The sequence below is a fragment of the Lygodium microphyllum genome, chromosome 5, assembly GCF_053477565.2.
Source record: "Lygodium microphyllum isolate KBCC chromosome 5, Lygodium_microphyllum_v1.1.10, whole genome shotgun sequence".
Lineage (NCBI taxonomy): Eukaryota > Viridiplantae > Streptophyta > Polypodiopsida > Schizaeales > Lygodiaceae > Lygodium > Lygodium microphyllum.
Window position 1 is genome coordinate 118,123,992 of NC_141139.1, and position 17,910 is coordinate 118,141,901.

General features: G+C 41.2%; 1 protein-coding gene across 3 annotated transcripts in view; it reads right to left on the reverse strand.

Annotated features, from left to right (window-relative positions):
• Window positions 1-760: 760 nt before the first annotated feature.
• The window catches only part of LOC148036329 (Radical SAM superfamily protein), a 90,484-nt gene continuing 73,334 nt past the window's right edge, over window positions 761-17,910 (reverse strand). The window contains exons 3-7 of one of the 3 annotated variants that reach the window (XM_087678331.1): window positions 16,922-17,056; window positions 16,618-16,722; window positions 3,636-3,805; window positions 2,483-2,582; window positions 761-1,643 (exon numbers count right to left, since the gene is read on the reverse strand). In XM_087678331.1, the coding sequence (XP_087534457.1) occupies window positions 1,377-1,643; window positions 2,483-2,582; window positions 3,636-3,805; window positions 16,618-16,722; window positions 16,922-17,056 (777 nt within the window). In that variant the 3' untranslated portion in view covers window positions 761-1,376. The remainder of the gene's footprint in view (window positions 1,644-2,482; window positions 2,583-3,635; window positions 3,806-16,617; window positions 16,723-16,921; window positions 17,057-17,910) is intronic. The other 2 variants (XM_087678329.1, XM_087678332.1) reach the window with 2 other exon arrangements.

Genomic DNA, 17,910 nt, shown 5'->3' on the forward strand with positions numbered 1-17,910 from the left:
CCCCATGAACAACACTATCACATGATATCTAGCATTTAGATGCCACCAAATCAAGTGTGAAATCAATCATCATATTTATGATGTAATTGACAATGTCTCAAAAGCATTTTTTATACTTTTGTCATTTACCTCAATGACCTTTTGATGTAATAATTTAAAAATTTTCTTTTCTTTAAAAATATTTAATCTCTTGGCACTTCTTAGAAGTGGGATACAACGTCAGACCCGTTTTATGTCCCAACACTTGCCTAATAGTAAGAAGCAAGAATAGCAAGAATTTGATATACAAGTTATGCTCATTATGAAGTCTTCATGTGCTAAACAAAATAGTGTAAATTGTCTAAATGGGCTAGAGGCCACCTGTGGATAAAATCTTGCTCATAGCTCATATAAAGCTGCTCAACTAGAAGCTTAGAACGCTGAGAAGCTTCATTATTGAAAAGATTGAAGAATACTCAGAATAGTCAAGCTTTCAAGGGTACATTTCATTGCTGATGATTCAATGTGATCATAAGATTTTGATTTCATTGATAATTAAATAGAAATTCGGCCATTGTAGACTTTCATTGACAATTTTACATTTGGAGGTTGGATATGGAAAAGCTATGATCATGCATAAATAACAAAAGCATTCCAACTTTTACATCAAAAGCCACTTAATATTTTTAAAAACTGAAGTACTATATTACATATGACAATTTTCGCAACTGTTAAACATGCTTAAAATACTCCAAACAAATTTGTAAATTTAGAAAACAATATTTGAAGTTCATCCTTGTTCTTAATGCTTGCCCCAGCAAGACACTCCTAGAAGTCCCATTGCATAACATTAATCCAATTGAACATTCAATTTCACCCAACAGTTTTATCTACCTTGTTCCACTTGCTCTCAAGTAATCAGAATACTTGTAAGTTCACCCTTGTTCTTAATGCTTCACACATTGGACATTCAATTTCACCCAACTATTTTATCTGCCTGGCTCCACTTGCTCTGAGATAATTAGGTAATGTTTCAGTCCAAACTCGTGTGGTCATTCACAAAATTTATTGCACGACCATATATTACATTGGTTGTAAACACATGTTCATACTCTCACAGCTGCCAATGTCATGATCACTAGCAACAAGAATGAAAAACAAAGTAAACGTTGAACTTGTAAGGAAATTTCGTGCAATGTGATATGTATGTGCAGGTGTAAGTTGTAGAGTGATCCTTGCTTAGCGATCCAGCCCCTCCCAATTTAGTAGACCAGGTCCTTATTCTAATTTGCTCTTACGTGAACACAATCTCTCTCTCTCTCTCTCTCTCTCTCTCTCTCTCTCTCTCTCTCTGTGTGTGTCCACTGTCTGTGCGCACGCGCACGCGCGAGCGGTTGTTAGGTGCTACGTAAACCACCAACATCTTCTATATCAAGGACAGCCGATCTGTCAAGTAGAGAAACGTGTAAGCCTTTCTGTTGTGGGCGACTAAGAGAGAGCTGCCCACATGCCCCTTCGATGTCTTGACCCATTTCCTGCCTTACGGTAGTACGCAAGTAATATATTTCCCGGAGGATCTTTTGGAAGCGTAATACCTCCATCGGTTCACTAGCTTGTAGCTGCATTGACACACTTGTCGGATTGTATGGAATCAAGTTGATCACCTACAAAGGCACACATTATATGGTTTCAAAGCCTCTCTTTTTTAGTATTTTGGTAAAGATTTCAAAGCCTCTCTCTCTCTCTCTCTCTCTCTCTGTGTATCACAGCGACCCTTATACAATAGCTGCAACCCTTATACATGTACAGTTGATTTAGATACTTGCTCCAGCAATCCTTATCACAAGAAGTTTAGACAAATTCCCACTGCAGCTACCGCATTGTGAATTGCGACAACATCATCAGCTTCTACGAGGGAGAGAGAGCATACCTAGCTAGGCACCCTTGGCCAGCCCGGGGTGGGGCCGGCAGTGCCCTGTCCCCCAACAGCGCTCAGCTACGTATGCAGTACCTTCCGAGCAGAAGCTCATGATGTTGAACACTACAGGAAAAAACAAGGGAAAAGAACCTGTTTCCCCACGTGCGAAAATGTCGATAACTTCTTGTGTATATGGTAGCTATTTGATGATATAGGAACTCTTATATAACAGTGTCATGGTGACTATTCCCATTGTAAAGTGAGTGTGTGCATGCGCACGCATGCGTCAGCACATGTGTGCCTTTGGCATGCAAGCCATGTGCGTGTGCGCATGTGGAGGAGGCGCTGTGCAACTCCTGGCTAGAGTCCAGTCTTTTCACTTGGAATGGTATGTCCGTTGCTTTAGCTTTAATTTCTTGTACTTAAGGATGGCATCACAGCATAAACATTGTCAAAATATTGTGACCATACAGTCGACGGAGATCGTTTGCAGTGATAGAATGTGTTTTCTAGCAGTAGAATATCTATATTAACTGTCTGTTTGGACCATGGTCTTTCAAAAGATTACAAACTGAACAAGCTTACCACTCTCCTACCAAAGAGAAGCTTTCCCAATTCATGCGCGTGCACCTCTCCATCATTGACATTTGCAAGCATCACGTACTCAATAAACACCTTCCTGTTCCTGCATACAAACTAGGAGTGAGTGATCTGCAAGCATCGAGCTATGATTATAGACAGTAAATGAAACAACAAAATTTAACAACAGTCTCATCACTCGAAAACAAGACGTTAGGAACATTTGAGCACATCCTATTGCAATCCCTAACCAACATAAGGGACTTTTGCGCACAAAAGTCCCCACCTTAATACCCATCCAAAGTCAGGTGATACTAATAAGGGAGTATTCTATATAAGCTCCAAAACAAACCCCTAGATTCTGGCCAACATGTCACACCACCTGCAGTAAGTCCATAGAGGGACTATCTCAAGAGATCGTGCTTAATGCAGCCTGTCTCAAAATTTGGCGAGCAAAAATACTACTCAACAACAATGCAAGAAACTGATAAACATGAGTAAGAAAGCCGCAAGAGTATTGCATCATACACAGAGACTGATATAGTGCAAATTCTGCACTTACAGGACCATCTTAGTGATCAAAATGTAGCAAGGACCAATGCCAATGCAGGCTGATGCATCATATCTTGAGGCTAACAACATGCAAACCATGCATATAAAGCCATTCAAACCAACAAAATTGTAGTCTGTAACTAAACTACATGCAAATGCAGGCAGAGAGGCTAAGTGCTTAAGTATCAGCAGGCACAACTATAATGAGGTCAACACAACAGCTGCCTGAACTGCTCATGCAAGCATTCCACTGCTGGAAAAAACCACACACTAGTCTCAAGTTGCAGAACCTAGAGCTGTAGAGTGGGCTTTGGAGCTCACAACAGTCTGCATAGCATGCAAACTTTTGTTGATACATCTAATAAAAGAAAAATAGTGTTGGAATATATCATGGTTACTGAAAGGGCCTGGTACAGGAAAAAATCAACTACTGAATTTCAAACTGGAAACTCCTGCTTTATTCTTAGCAATTATTCTTTTGCAAACAAATTTGGTTTAATGCTATTTAAGGGCAAAATCCAAAGGACATTTCAATATTACCAATGCTACAAAAACAGGCTAGGTAAATTCCATTGAATAATGAACTATAAGGCAGAAAGAAGATAACCTTTCCATCAAATAGGAATCTATGGCAGCCATTAGTTTACATAGTGGAAAGGCTCGAGCAGCAGGCACAATCTGAGAACGAAGTTCCTGTGTTGGTGCATGCAATGAGACTGCAAGATTTACAGCTGGAAGATCAAGTTTTAGTGACATCATCTTTGGGATGATGCCCACCTGTCAAAAAAACACTACCATAAGAAGCACGCAAGATTTACAGCTGGAAGATCAAGCTTTAGTGACATCATCTTTGGGATGATGCCCACCTGTCAAAAAAACACTACCATAAGAGGCACGCAAAATACTCAAATGTAGTAGCTTGACTGATTTCGAATAACAAGGTTGAAAAAAACATATCCTTCATGTGCCAAATTGTGTTTCAACCCCTAAAAAGGATGCACCGAACAAGACTAGTGTTGATGTAAATGGTACTTTCATACTACTAAGAAGAAAACATCAACAACCTAGTTCAAAACATGTACATAATCCTAGATGTGGGAGAGCTACTATACACTCACTTGCTAATAATCCCCTGAATCCGGCATGATCTGCACTGACATTGACATCGAATTTTTGCAGCTGGTCCTAAGACACATGCATGGACCAGTAAAACCTAAGAATACACTTCAAGGGGAAGTACAAAACCAGCCAAATGTTGGGTGTGAAGTCCCTTCGTCTCTATGTATATAGTCATACGGGTGTGAACACACCCTTATTGTACACACCCTTATTGTACCCTAACATATAAATACATTCCTTCATTCTTTGTGTACCATCACAATCTAGTACACCTATCTCTACGTTCACTCTCTCTAACTCTCAACTCTATTGCTCGCGCCTCTATCTTGCACTGCATTGCGCACTCTCTCCTCTTCAAACTGGTATCAGAGCTGCGGCTAAGGTGTGCATGCTTCCCGGAGCGCGTGCGAGACATTGCTAGTGCTTCGCTCGCGAGAAATCAGCAAGTCGTCATCTCTGCTGGTCAAGCAGGAGCTCGCGCGAGACACGTGACAATGCTTCAGGCTCGTTTTTGCTCATATTGTCATCAGACAAGTCACGCACAGCCTTTGCAGGCCAATACAGGTCAAGTCGTCACTGTTTTGACACATGAGTGTTGCCAGGATAGACAGTCCACAGTTCCCAGCCAGGTGACAGCACGTGCAGTCTTGTTTTTGCAGGCAACAGCTGATTCTGGTCAGCACAGCAGTTTTCGCCACTTCCAACAGGTCAACGACAGCAGGCAACAGCTCACAAGGATAGGCGCAGGCAGATTCATCAAGCGATAGGCGGCTGGACAATGGCTGGTGTTTCGTCACGTTATAAGCAATTTTCGTCAATTCTTCATTAATTTTTGCAAGCATGCCCCTTGCTCAAGGACGGGGGTTCGGGCGCACAAGCACAGTGCTCAGATTTGTGCAAATTTATGCCCAAAAATTTGGGGCTTTTCCAGATTTAGTGTTGTTCATGCATAATTGAGGCATCTGTGTCAGAAATTGCAAACATTGTGCGTGTTTAAATTGAGGATTTTGCCAAATTTAGTGAAATTTTTCTCATTTGAGTAAAATTTCTCAACATTGGACCAATAAAATTTAGGGATTTTGCTATGTTGGTGAAATTTTGTTCAACAAAGTCAAGTTGGCTAACATTCGTACACACTTGAACCCGGACATTTTGGGGCTTTTGCAATATTTTGTGAAATTTTGCAAAATTTGCCAATTTTATTCTCTCAAGAACATGTATTAATGCAATTGGGGCAAATTTGACAGTGAAATTTTTGGGGCCTTTGCTGAAATCTGCAGATTTTGGCACAATTGATGCGTGAAAACTTTGGGAATATTGCTGAAGCAATCTTGTTGCCATAAGCAGAGTGATTTGAGCATTTTTATCTTCCGCTTGTGTGATTTTGGAGAAATTGTAGAGATTTCTTGGTGTTTTGTGTATCAAAAGTTGATACGAGCACATATGTATGCAGTATACATGTTGGGAAGCTCCCATTGAGTTGAAGTATTGCTGATTATTCATATTGCAGCAGTCTTGGTGATCATTTGCAGATCTGGGATTGTTGCAAATGTATTTTTGGTGATATTGCTGAAGTGGGAGTTACCTGGCAGTGACGTATGCATTTAATATATGCTGAAATTGCAGTCATACTGCTGAAAGTCATTTGTTCTACTATTGTGCATGTACTTGGACTGAATCTTGCTATTATTTGCTGAAAATTTGGGCTGAAATCAGCTGAATATTCAGCTCATTTTTGCTGCCATAAATTGCAGCATTGAATTTCTGGTGTATTGCTGAAAAATGGCTGCAAATGCTTCTAGCAGCAGTAACACTAAATCCCTCTTTGAAATCAAGAGGTTTGATGGCACTAGCTTTGACTTGTGGAAGGATACGATGCAAGGCATTTTGTTTCTCAAGGACTGTGAAGATGCTCTCTTGGAGACTAAGCTTGCAGTTATGACAGGTGTGGATTGGGCTAGACTTAACAAGAAGGCCATTGCATATATTAAGATGGTAGTGTCTAATGATATACTTACAGACATCAAGCATCTTGATACAGGTTATGCTATATGGAAAAAACTTAAGGACACTTATGAAAATACAACTCTGTGAATCAAGTGCATCTTATGCGTAACTTGTGAACATGGAGTTGGATGAGTCTAAGCCAACATCTGAGCATTTGAGTGCTTTCACAAGGGTTTTGAGTCAGTTTGCAGAACTCTAGTTTGGCAGCTTTCAATGATAAATTGAAAGCTATTTTCTTATTGATGGCTTTGCATGACAGCTGGGAATCTTTGGTTGTGTCACTTAGCAACAACCTCGCTTTGACTTTTGATGGTGTTAGAGGTTCAATTCTTAATAAAGAAATCAGAAGAAAGTCTAGTGGTGAGACCAGTGGCTCAACTTACCATGTAAGAGGTAAGTCTGAAAAGAGGGATAATATAACCAATAAAGGCAAAAGCAGAAGTAAAGCCAAGGGCAAACAGCAGGATGTCACATGCTATCAATGTGGGCATAAAGGGCATAAAAACCCCAATTGTCGGTACTTCAAGAAAGAGCAAGAAAGAAAGAAACAACAGGGTAAGAAAAAAAAGGATGATAAGAAAGATGATGACAACTCTTCCCCAAAAGAAGTTGCAAAGGCGAATGTTGCATCAAGTGTGGTTATTGAAGAGCTTCCTGACACTGAAGATGTACTTGTTGCAGCCTCATGCACTGATGTAATGTTATGGCAGTAGCAGGTGATATGCACATCACCAAAAGGATGTAATCGATGCTTTACTTTCGACTCATGATGGACTGTCACAATCATGGATAGTGGATAGCGGTGCCACTTTTCATGTTGCCCCCTCTTTGGAGTTATTTTCTGAATACACTGCAGGTTGCCTAGGCAAGGTTTACTTAGGTGATAACTATGCATGTGAGATAGAGGGTGTTGGCACCATTCAGTTGGCCCTTGAAAATGGCCAAGAGCTGATTTTGCAGGATGTTAGATTTGTACCTAGTATAAAGAAAAGTTTACTATCAGTTGGGCAGCTTAATGCTAGAGGGTATTTTACTACCTTTGGTGGCGGATCTTAGAAGGTCCATAAGGGCTCTATGCTGATTGTTAAGGTAACAAAAGGGGGACTTTATATTACTTGCATTGTAAAGCATTACATGTGGCTGTGGGCTGAAGTCCATTCACAGATGGAGCTTTGGCATAAAAGACTTGGTCATATGAGCCAGAAAGGCCTTCAGGTTGTCTCCTCTTTAGGGAGATTTGATGTAAAAGGCTTTGGTCTCGAATTTTGTAATGATTGCTTATATGGAAAACATGTGAAGTCTCCTTATTACTCCGGTGTCGTTAAGAAGTCTAATGCTCTTAACTTAGTACACTCTGATATGTGCACTATGCCTGTTAATTCATATGGGAGTACACAGTACTTTGTTACTTTCATTGATGATTTCAATAGAAAGTCATGGGTATATGTACTTAAGAGCAAAAAGGAAGTGTTAAATGCTTTTAAAAAGTTTCATGCTTTTGTTACCATACAGAAAGGACTTAAGTTGAAAGCCATAAGAACAGATAATGGGGGTGAGTATGTCTCAAATGAATTTAACAAGTTTTTTGAGATGCATGACATTAAGAGGGAATTGACAGCCCCTTAGAATCTTGCATCAAATGGCGTGGCTGAAAGATATAATCGCACACTTTGTGAGAGAATCATATGCATGTTGTCCACAGCTAATCTCTCGCAGCAGTTTTAGGGAGAGGCTCTTAAAACTACAATTCATGTATGCAATCACTCTCCCAATCATGCATTGAAAAGTGGCATTCCTGAAGACGTTTGGTCTAGCAAACCTGCTTCATATGACCATTTGTGTATCTTTGGTTGTGATGCCTCTGTGCATGTACTTGTAGAACAGAGGACCAAACTAGACATGAAATCCATCAAGGGCATCTTCATGGGATATGGAGATGAGGGAGAGATGGATATAGTGTTTGGCTTCCTCAAGGCAGGAAGATAGTATGCAGTTGAAACATAGTATTTAATGAGGCAAAGTTGCTGAAAAATGCTACACATGGTGATCTTGATAAAAAGAAAGTCAAATTTCAGCATGAACAGCCAGCCATTCAGCAGCCATTAGCGGAAAGTTCTATCCCTTTTGATGCTGAAAATGAGCAGCAACCTATTGTTACAACTAAAAGATCATGGACAGCACATAGATGCACATGATGAAATAAGATAGCAAGAAGAACACGCTGAAAACAGATTACAGCAACAAGAAAACGCTGAAAATCAGCCACCTCGTGATGATGTGCACATTTCTCAGGATATAGACCCACTGGCTAATAATATAAATCATTGGGTAAGAAGGTCTATACATGTCAAAAGATAGCCACAGAGGTTTCAACCATCTTTGGATTGCATTTAATGAGGCAAAGTTGCTAAATAATGCTACACATGGTGTTCTTGACAAAAGAAAGTCAAATTTTAGCATGAACGGCCAGCTATTCAACAGCCATTAGCTGAAAGTTCTATCCCTTTTGATGCTGAAAATGAGTAGCAACCTATTGTTACAACCAAAAGATCATGGACAGCACGTAGATGCACAGGATGAAATAGGACAGCAAGAAGAACATGCTGAAAACAGATTACAGCAGCAAGAAAATGCTAAAAATTAGCCACCTAGTGATGGTGTGCACATTCCTCAGGATGTAGGCCCACTGCCTAATAATGCAAATCATTGGGTAAGAAGGTCTACATGTGTCAAACAGCAACCACAGAGGTTTCAGCCATCTTTGGATTGCATTTTGTTGACTGATGAGGGTGAGCCTCAGACATTTAAACAAGCACAGTCATGTGAAAACAAGAGAAAGTGGGAGCTTGCTATGCAGGAAGAGATGAAATCTCTATATGGAAATAACACATGGGAGCTTGTACCTTTGCCCAAGGATAGGAAAGCTATTCCTAATAAATGGGTTTACAAAGTGAAATGTATTGATGGGAAGCCCAAGTACAAGACACAACTGGTTGCTGAGGGCTACACACAGAAGAAAGGCATAGACTTCCAGGAGGTCTTTTCACAAGTGGTGAAGATGCCTATGCTTTGTCTTTTGTTAGCTCTCATTGCATCCTTGGATTTAGAGTTGGATCAGATGGATGTGAGAACTGCCTTTCTTCATAGTGACTTGGATAGAGCTGTACATGAAGCAGCCAGAAGGATTTGCTATTCCAAGAAAAGAGCATTTGGTTTGTAAGTTGAAACGCAGCTTATATGGGCTGAAACAAGCCCCTAGACAATGGTACAAAAAATTTGATACCTTTAGTCTTCTCTGGCCCTCGCAAGATTCTGCTTTCATAAGCCACTATCCGGCCATCCTGCATTAACACTGCACCATTGCCACAGGCATCACATTGGACAACAAATGACTTCCTAAGATCTGGCAGAATGATCACTGGACTAGAAGTCATCTTTTCTTTAAGAAGATTAAAAGCTGAAATCTCTTTCTGTGTCCACTGGAAAGGGATTCCTTTCTTCTGTACAGCATGTAAAGGTGAAGCAATCTCTGCAAAATTGCGAATGAACCTCCTGTAATAAGAACACAAACCCAAGAAGCTTCTAACATCATGGACAGTCTTCAAATCTGGCCATGTTCTAATTGCTTCAACCTTAGCAGGATCCATTCGGACACCATCCTTTGACACTATGTGCCCCAGGAACTGGATTTCTTCCAAAAAGAACTCACTCTTCTTGCCATTGATAAGCAACCTATTACTGCAAAGCTCATCAAAGACTGCTTTCAAGTGTTCTCTATGCTCCTATTCATTCTTTGAAAAGACAATCATGTCATCAAAGAATGTACCAACAAACTGCCTGTATGGAGGAAAAATCATGTCCATCATTCGATTAAGCGTAGCAGGAGCATTAGTAAGTCCAAATGGCATTACCAAGAACTCATAAAGACCAAATGTGGTCCTAAATGCAGTCTTGTGCACATCCTCTTGCTTAATCCTGATCTCATGGTATCCACTCTTCAAATCTATCTTGCTGAAAATTGACGCTCCTTCCAAACGGTCAAGGATGTCGTCAATTCTTGGAATGCGGAACCTGTTCTTGATGGTACTCTTGTTCAACGCTCGGTAATCTATGCACATGCGCCAAGAGCCATCCTTCTTCTGCACTAGGAGCACTGGTGAGCAAAAGGGAGATGAACTTGGCTGAATCAGCCCTTTTTCCAACAACTCATTCACCTGGCTCAATATCTCTTTCTGTTGGGCTGCACTAACCCTATACGGAGGTCTATCTGGTGGGCTACTGCCTGGCACCAAATCTATTGCATTATCCTCAGACCTCTCTGGTGGCAACTATGATGGTAATGAGTCAGAAAAACAATCATTGAACTGAGACAAGAAAGCAGACATGTCTCTATCTAACATAGAAAAATTTGACTCATCGTAATCCTTGACATCACGTGCAAAAATCAAGTACGCAGAAAGATGATTCTTTATTACAGATGTAATGGCAGAAGCCGATACAACAGGTACAGACTCTCCTTTAAGCTTCACATCAAGCACATGAGTCTTTCCCCTATGTTCCAAAGTCAGTGTCTTGTTAAAGGCATCCAACACACCATGCTTTCCGAACATCCATGGCATTCCCAACAAGACATCACAGCCTTCAAGTGGCATGATATAAAATTCTTCTGCATCAACATAAGACTGTATATGAAGACGCAGCTTTCCAAGAATGGGTGTCACAGACTCTGAGTGGCCAGGACATGCCAACCTTGCCTCTGCTGTGTAGCCCATCTCATCTGCTCTGATGCCCAAAGTAGAAGCCAACTCTGGTGGGATAAAGTTTGCCTTAGCTCCAGGATCAAAGAAAATGAGTACATGTTGATCCCTAACTTTACCCCAAGCTCTGCAAAGCTCATTAGCATCCGAGTGTGGCTTGTCTCCCAACATATCTGGCACTAAACCTGCTGAAGGTTTAGGCTTCTTTCCTTTCCTGTCCTTTTTATCATCATCAACTGATCTCTTATTCTTGTCCGGACAATTAGACGCAATATGACCAGTCTACTCACAGATAAAGCATTTCCTCTCAGCCATTAAAGCCTTTCTCTCTTCAAGAGACTTGCGCACAAAAGGTTTCTTCTGGTCCTTTGGCTGCTGTCCAAAGAACTTGGTTGGCTTCTTCTTGAACTGCCAAGATTTACCTGTGCTTTGAGAAATCTAAGAAACCTGTTTACCAAATGGCTTCTTTGCTGAAAATTTTCCAGATTTTTCCTATTTAATGCTGCCCCCAAAACCACTTGACTATCCCAACAATAATGCATTTCCTGTGGTAGCATTCTCAATTAACTGAGTCAAAGTGGTGACCTTTGTCTTTGTACAATAATTCCGGAGTTCCTTGGGCAGCCCATAGCAATATTTCTCTATCTGCTCGGTCAATGGCACAACCCTGTAAGAAGTGACTGGAAGCAAAGCCTCCCAAAACTTCTTGTTCTAGTCTTCCAGATCCTTGCATTTAGATGCATCCAAATTGTGCCAAGCTGACATAACATCCATCTCAAATTCATTGGTCAACCAAGCAAAAGCAAATACTTGCTTAAAGTAAGTCCAAGTGGCAGGAGCCTATCCTTGCATCAACACTGTACTCCACCACTGACTAGCATTGTCCTTAAGAAAAGTGGCAGCTTTCCGGACCTTAGAAGGCTCCGTAAAGTTTCCTCCTACAAATGCAACATCAAACTGCTGTAAGAAGGAGAGAGCCTTAGTCCTATCTTCAAATCCTCGAAAGATGTCAAACTGTACGGCTGCACCACCTTCCTTGTATGGCTTTGGCTTCTCATGAGCCATCAAAGGGTCCGTAGGATATGCCTGTAACATAGGAACACTAACAGGTGGCATAGGAGTTGCCGAACCACTGACTACAGGGCTTGTAGACAATATACTTGCTTGCTGATTTTGATAACCAGCCATACCAAAAGTGCCCTGTGGCATGCCAAAACTGCCCTGAACTCCCTGAAATCCAGGCTGCATGCCTATATTGCCAGACATGGGGTTTGGCATAAAACCCTGTGTACCCCCAAACACTGTTCATGGTACATAAATCTGGTTTCCAGGCGCACAACCAGCCATACTCTGAAATACAGATCCACCTCCAAAGTACCCAGGATGTACAGAGGTCGGTGGAAAAACCTATGGTAAAGCCTGAAAACTGTTTCCCTGTCCATTTAAACCAACATTTGGCTGCTGTAAAGTGGCGAGCTGAACTGGCAATGCCTGTGTAACTAGCGTTTCCGCCACCTATTCTTGGACAGTCGGAACCAATCTTGGAGTCTCCATTGACTCCGCAAGCTGCCTTGGTGTTTCCACTGAATCTGTAGCATGCTTACCCTTATCCTGGACCTCTACTGGATCCGAAATCTTTGCAGATTGCCCCACTTGCTGTAAAGGAAGGGAAGACTGCAAAAATGCCAAAAACCTTGGATTCTGCATCACTTGAGTAAACATACTCACAACAGCAACTAACTGAGTCTTGAAAGTGTCTTCATCCATAGAAGAAGCCGTAAGAACTTGTGGCTCAACCATAGCAGGAGGAGTAACAAACTGTGGAGATCTAGAAGACTCTCCCACCTCATGAACAACAGGAATCTCCTGTGATGAAGACACTTTCTCTCTCGTGTCTTCCTTTCTATCAGCCATAATGCAGAATTCTGTGTGTCTTACACCGAAACCAACCCTGGCTCCATCTTTAGGGAAAAAGTGATTCGATCCCGGCAATGGAACCATGTAACCGGCCTGTTCACTAGAAAGGGCGGGAGTGTACAACCAAAAATACATAAATGCTTTCACCCAATTCACAGTCGCCCACTTTACCTGAACTTAAAGACACAGAATCAAGAAGAAATACAGGAAGCTAGAATGCTCCTGTTGCAACACATACACCCTGTTGGCCCCTAAGTTAGGCGCCCCTTGCGGTATTTCTTTATTTTTAAAAAGAGAAAGTACAATGGGCTGTCTTTCACCTATTCTGGGTGAAATTTGATAGCATAACACTACAATTACTGACCCAAATCAAGTTGACCAGGAGGGGAAACTCTGCCCAAGTCTGAATCTTCTGGTTGGAGTGCAAAATTGACCATTTCAACCTGCTGTATTTACTGGTTTAGACCTGTTCTGAAACCTGTTTACAACTTTTACTGTTCCCTATACTGTTCAGCCCACTGTAATTACTGGTTCAGACCTGTTCTGACACCTGTTCTCAGCTCATATTGTTCCCTGCACTGTCCTACATCACCTGGGCCAAGTGCCCCTTGATTCTGACATCAATTGGGCTCTGAAATAACCTCTGAACAGTCCAAAAACAGTATTGATTCAGTGCTGTTTTAGACACTTGGTGAGATTACCACCCTCCTGTCCCTGCTTGGACAGCATACAACTGCTCCTATTCCTGGAGAAAGGAGGCTCTTGCCTCATGCAAAAACAGCATATTCCACACAGCTGTACCTGAATCAGAAGAAAGGCCCTTGATTCTGCAACATAACCATACTGTCAGGGAGAGAAAGAGAGAGTAGGAAGCAAGCTCAGCCTCTTGTGCATCATAGACAAGGTAGACCAGCTCTCAAGAGCTCTCCATCTGCAGCAATCCATTTCCCTTTCACAAAAATGAGCCCCCCATGTATTAAAACTCGTTTTTGTGCTGCCCTCTCTCTCTCTTTGGGGAATTTATGCCCAAATTGTGACACATGGCATACATGTAACAATTTTCCTGTTAAAACCTTTCGGTCTAAAATTCTCCATCCTCGGTTCAAAATTTGACCTCGGCACAGACCAGAGGATTAATCCTCGTACAAAAACAAAGATAATGACGCGAACAAATTCTGGGATCCAAAAATAGTAACTCCCTAAATTTTAGGTGTTGCTTCCATTGCATCCCCACTAGTCTTCTGACCATCTTTGAAGACTATGGCTACATCCAAATCTGTAATGTGGCTCAACTGAAAGTGAATTTCCACTGATGACCCCACATGGACTAATCTCTTGCAGATTTGTCCATCTCCACTTTGAACTAGTCTCTTCCAAGCTAGTTCTTCAACACACTTGTCCATATACACTTTCACAAGACCCCACATGGACTAATCTCTTGCAGATTTGTCCATCTTCACTTTGAACTAGTCTCTTCCAAGCTAGTTCTTCAACACACTTGTCCATATACACTTTCACAAGTCTCTTCCAGGCTTGTCAATTTACAGTGCCATCAGTCTCTTCCAGACTTATACTGGACCTTAACTGTCCAGTCTTGACTCACTAGACATTCCTGTCCGTTTCACAAACTGGCCATGCAACTCAGGCGTTTAGATTTCAAGAGGGATCCTTCCAAAAAGAAAAACCAAATAAAATATGTAATAAAGAAATCAACAAAAAGGCAATAGTTGTCACAGTCTTGTGACAAGTACCTTTAGGTTTTTAGATAGATATATATGTGTAAGTACAAGTGCTAAGGGTGTGTTCACACCCGAGCACATTTAAAGGCACAAGGCCTTTATTCCCAAAACTTGGGAGGGGGCTGAAGGAGTAATCAGAGAGTCAGCTCCACTAGAGATGGATCCCGAGTGCTACAACCACCGGTCAAAGCTAAGATGATGCTTAAAATTGAAAGACAGAAGGCTGGAAACCAAAACGTGGCAGTCTGGAGCACTGAAACGGGTAACACAGCAATGAACCACCTAAAAAAGTCCACAGCCAGTCACACAGCACTATGCAGCTAGGCGACAGCTGGCAGAGGGCAGTCACATGTTGGGAAGCCTGTGCAGCAGCAAAACACAGGCTAGAACTTGCCTTCTAGGATGCTGGACAGCAGGGCTGCCTGCTATAGTAGTAAACACAGCAGCCTAGAACAGCAATAGTGAAGGTGCCAGCTGAAGGAGAAGTTCCCTGACTGTAGGGAAGCAACTGAAGTTAGACAATAGCAGAAAACAGAGCCCCTTACATTGACGATGGCATGGGACCAAGGATGTGATGGCTGAACTTGCAAAACACAGATGAACAAAGTGGCTGGGCAGCCTCCTATTTATAGATATGGGTCCTCCCAAAATTAGGGTTTTGGCTTATCATTTACAGGACAAAAAACTTTGGTAATCAGTGAATATTGGGGCTGTTTTAAAGAGCTAATAAATATTCAATGTGTAATGCATCCTTTTTAGCTTAACATTGAGGAACTTACAAGGCACCTGTTCTCACAGGATTCTCTATGGAGATGCAGTCACTCTCTCTAGATGGTCAAATCCAAATTGGCCATGTGATGTTTACACCCACTTATCCCTACCATAGGCTTTTCCTAGACACTTGGATTTGGAGCAATTACTTAAGAGTAGCAAGAAGTAGCCTACCATTGCTATTTCTTCAAAGAATGCAGAGTACCAAGCTGTGTGCTTTTCGACTCAAGTGGCTCTCTAGCTTCACTGGATCTTGGCCTAGATTGGGTTTCCTCAACAGTGAACTACTCTTCTTTGTGCAACAATCAGAGTGCTCTAGCCATTGCAAAGAACCCCATGTTTTATGCTTGCGTAAAACACATGGAGGTTCATTACCTTTCCATGCTTGGAAGTGTATCTTGAAGACAAATTGGATCTGGTCTATTGCCCTAACAAGGACAACGCTGTTCACATCTTCACAAAGGCCCTTCCATTGCTTTCTATGCTTCATTACATGCATCTTCTTGGCCTTCAGCCACTCCCAAGATCTAAGGGGTTTTAGCAATCATGTTATTTCTACATGTCATCTCCTAGTTGAGAGCCCTAGTCTAAGTCAAACAGGGACATTTGGACTCTCGATCTCTTGCATTGCACGTGCAGTCTCTATCTTTTTTTGTGGCCACTTGTGCCTTACAATGGTCTTCCCCCCTATTTATGGCAGTGTCAGTCCATTTTTCTGATGCCTTAAGGCCACCCATTTCTAGGTCAGCCAAATTTTTTGATGCCCAGTCAGCCCATTTTTCTAGGGCGGCCAGATCTGGTTGTCCTGGCTATCCATAGTGCTCCACTACTAGTATATCATCTCATCCTCTTCTTAGCCACTCGCACCCTTAAAGACATAAGGCAAAAACAAACAAAGAGGAAGATGACAATGATGAAGAAGAACAGAACACTTCATCCAGAAGATAATAGTGAGTCAAAAGTAAAGAGGAGGAAGATGACAATTTAGAAGGTAGAAGGGAAGAAGAAAAAAAACCCTTCCTTTGTAAATCTTTCAATTCATTAATTTAAACTTCAAACAAAAAAGAAAGAGAGAGGAAGAAGAGGATAACAATGAGGAGGAGGAGAGAGGAAGTGGAAGAAAAGGAGCAAAGAGACTATTCTGTATTCTAACATAATTATCAAATGCGAACCCTTGAAGAGTAAGGAAAACCATGTTATACGTTTGCAGTAATATCTGGAAAAGTCATGTATGCCAATGTAAAATTGAAAATAATATAAGATTTCTGTCACACTATACCGTTGAGATTGTTATATGCTTTGGTGACAAGTGAAAGCACCGTCCAGTCATTGTATGAACCGCTTGCACAACAGCTTTATAATTATTCATCGGCTCACCCATGCCCTAAAGAACAAAAGGAGAGTGGAAGAGAACACTTGAATCATATTGAAAAGTTTTTTTTGTACAATTGACCATTCATAAATTAACAGATCTTATAACCACAAACTTCTACTGCTGTTTGATAATCACATTTGATAACCACACTCTAACCACCATAATATGTAGAACTGAATCCCTATAGAAGTACAAAACAAGTCCTCACCATGAATACAACATTTCTTATAGGTGCAACTCTGGAAGCATGGACAAATTGCTCCACAATTTCCCCAGCTGAAAGGTTCCCCTTGAAACCCATTGAACCAGTGGCACAAAATGTGCAACCCATTTTGCAGCCAACCTGTAATTTAGAGAAATCTCTGAATAAGATCCCTTATCATGCAAATAATAAAGCAGCATTTCCACACAATAAATATCATTCCGCTAACTATAAGATAATCCTGTACTAAAAGATATGAAACCTCCACAGTTCAATGAGGAAGAGAAAGATAGGAATAACAATACAATCATTACATTTCTCCAAAAATGACAGAATTTGCATAGGTTAAAGAGCATCCCAGCCAACTATTAGGTGCTTGAGGTTAGCCTGTAATTGAGGCCGAACACATATATGTTGTGGTGAACACTTGAAGAAGCCAATAAAATCCTAAAGATTGGGCTCAGTTTGGAACCATATTCTTTTCAAAAAAATACAGAAATTGAAATGGACCCTTGCTAATATATATCATGGAATACTATGAAATTTCCTAAAATTGGAAGGAATCAATGACTTTCTGAAGACGGGGTTTCACTAGAGGGTTGGGTGAGGTAAAGGGAGGTGAAGAGGAGCGCACTTGAAACCTTAGAAGAGATGACTAAATTCACATTGATTTATGAAGATAATACAGCTTAGGTGCATTCAGCAATCCCATGGAGTTTAAGTCCAAGGCTAAGGAATCACACCCTAAAACCATGAGGGAGTTGTAAAGAAAATTGTCTTTCAGCAGAGATTAAGTCACCAACATTTGCCAAGAAACAAAACACAAGGGCTAGCCTAAGCCATTTATAATATGCTGCTCAACCAATTAATGTGTGAATAGGGCCTAGAGCTTAGGCCGTTTAAAATATGGGGCTCAACAGATTCATGTGTGCATAGGGGCTAGAGCTTAGGCCATTTAAAACTATGGAGCTCAACCGATTAATGTGTGTGCACAA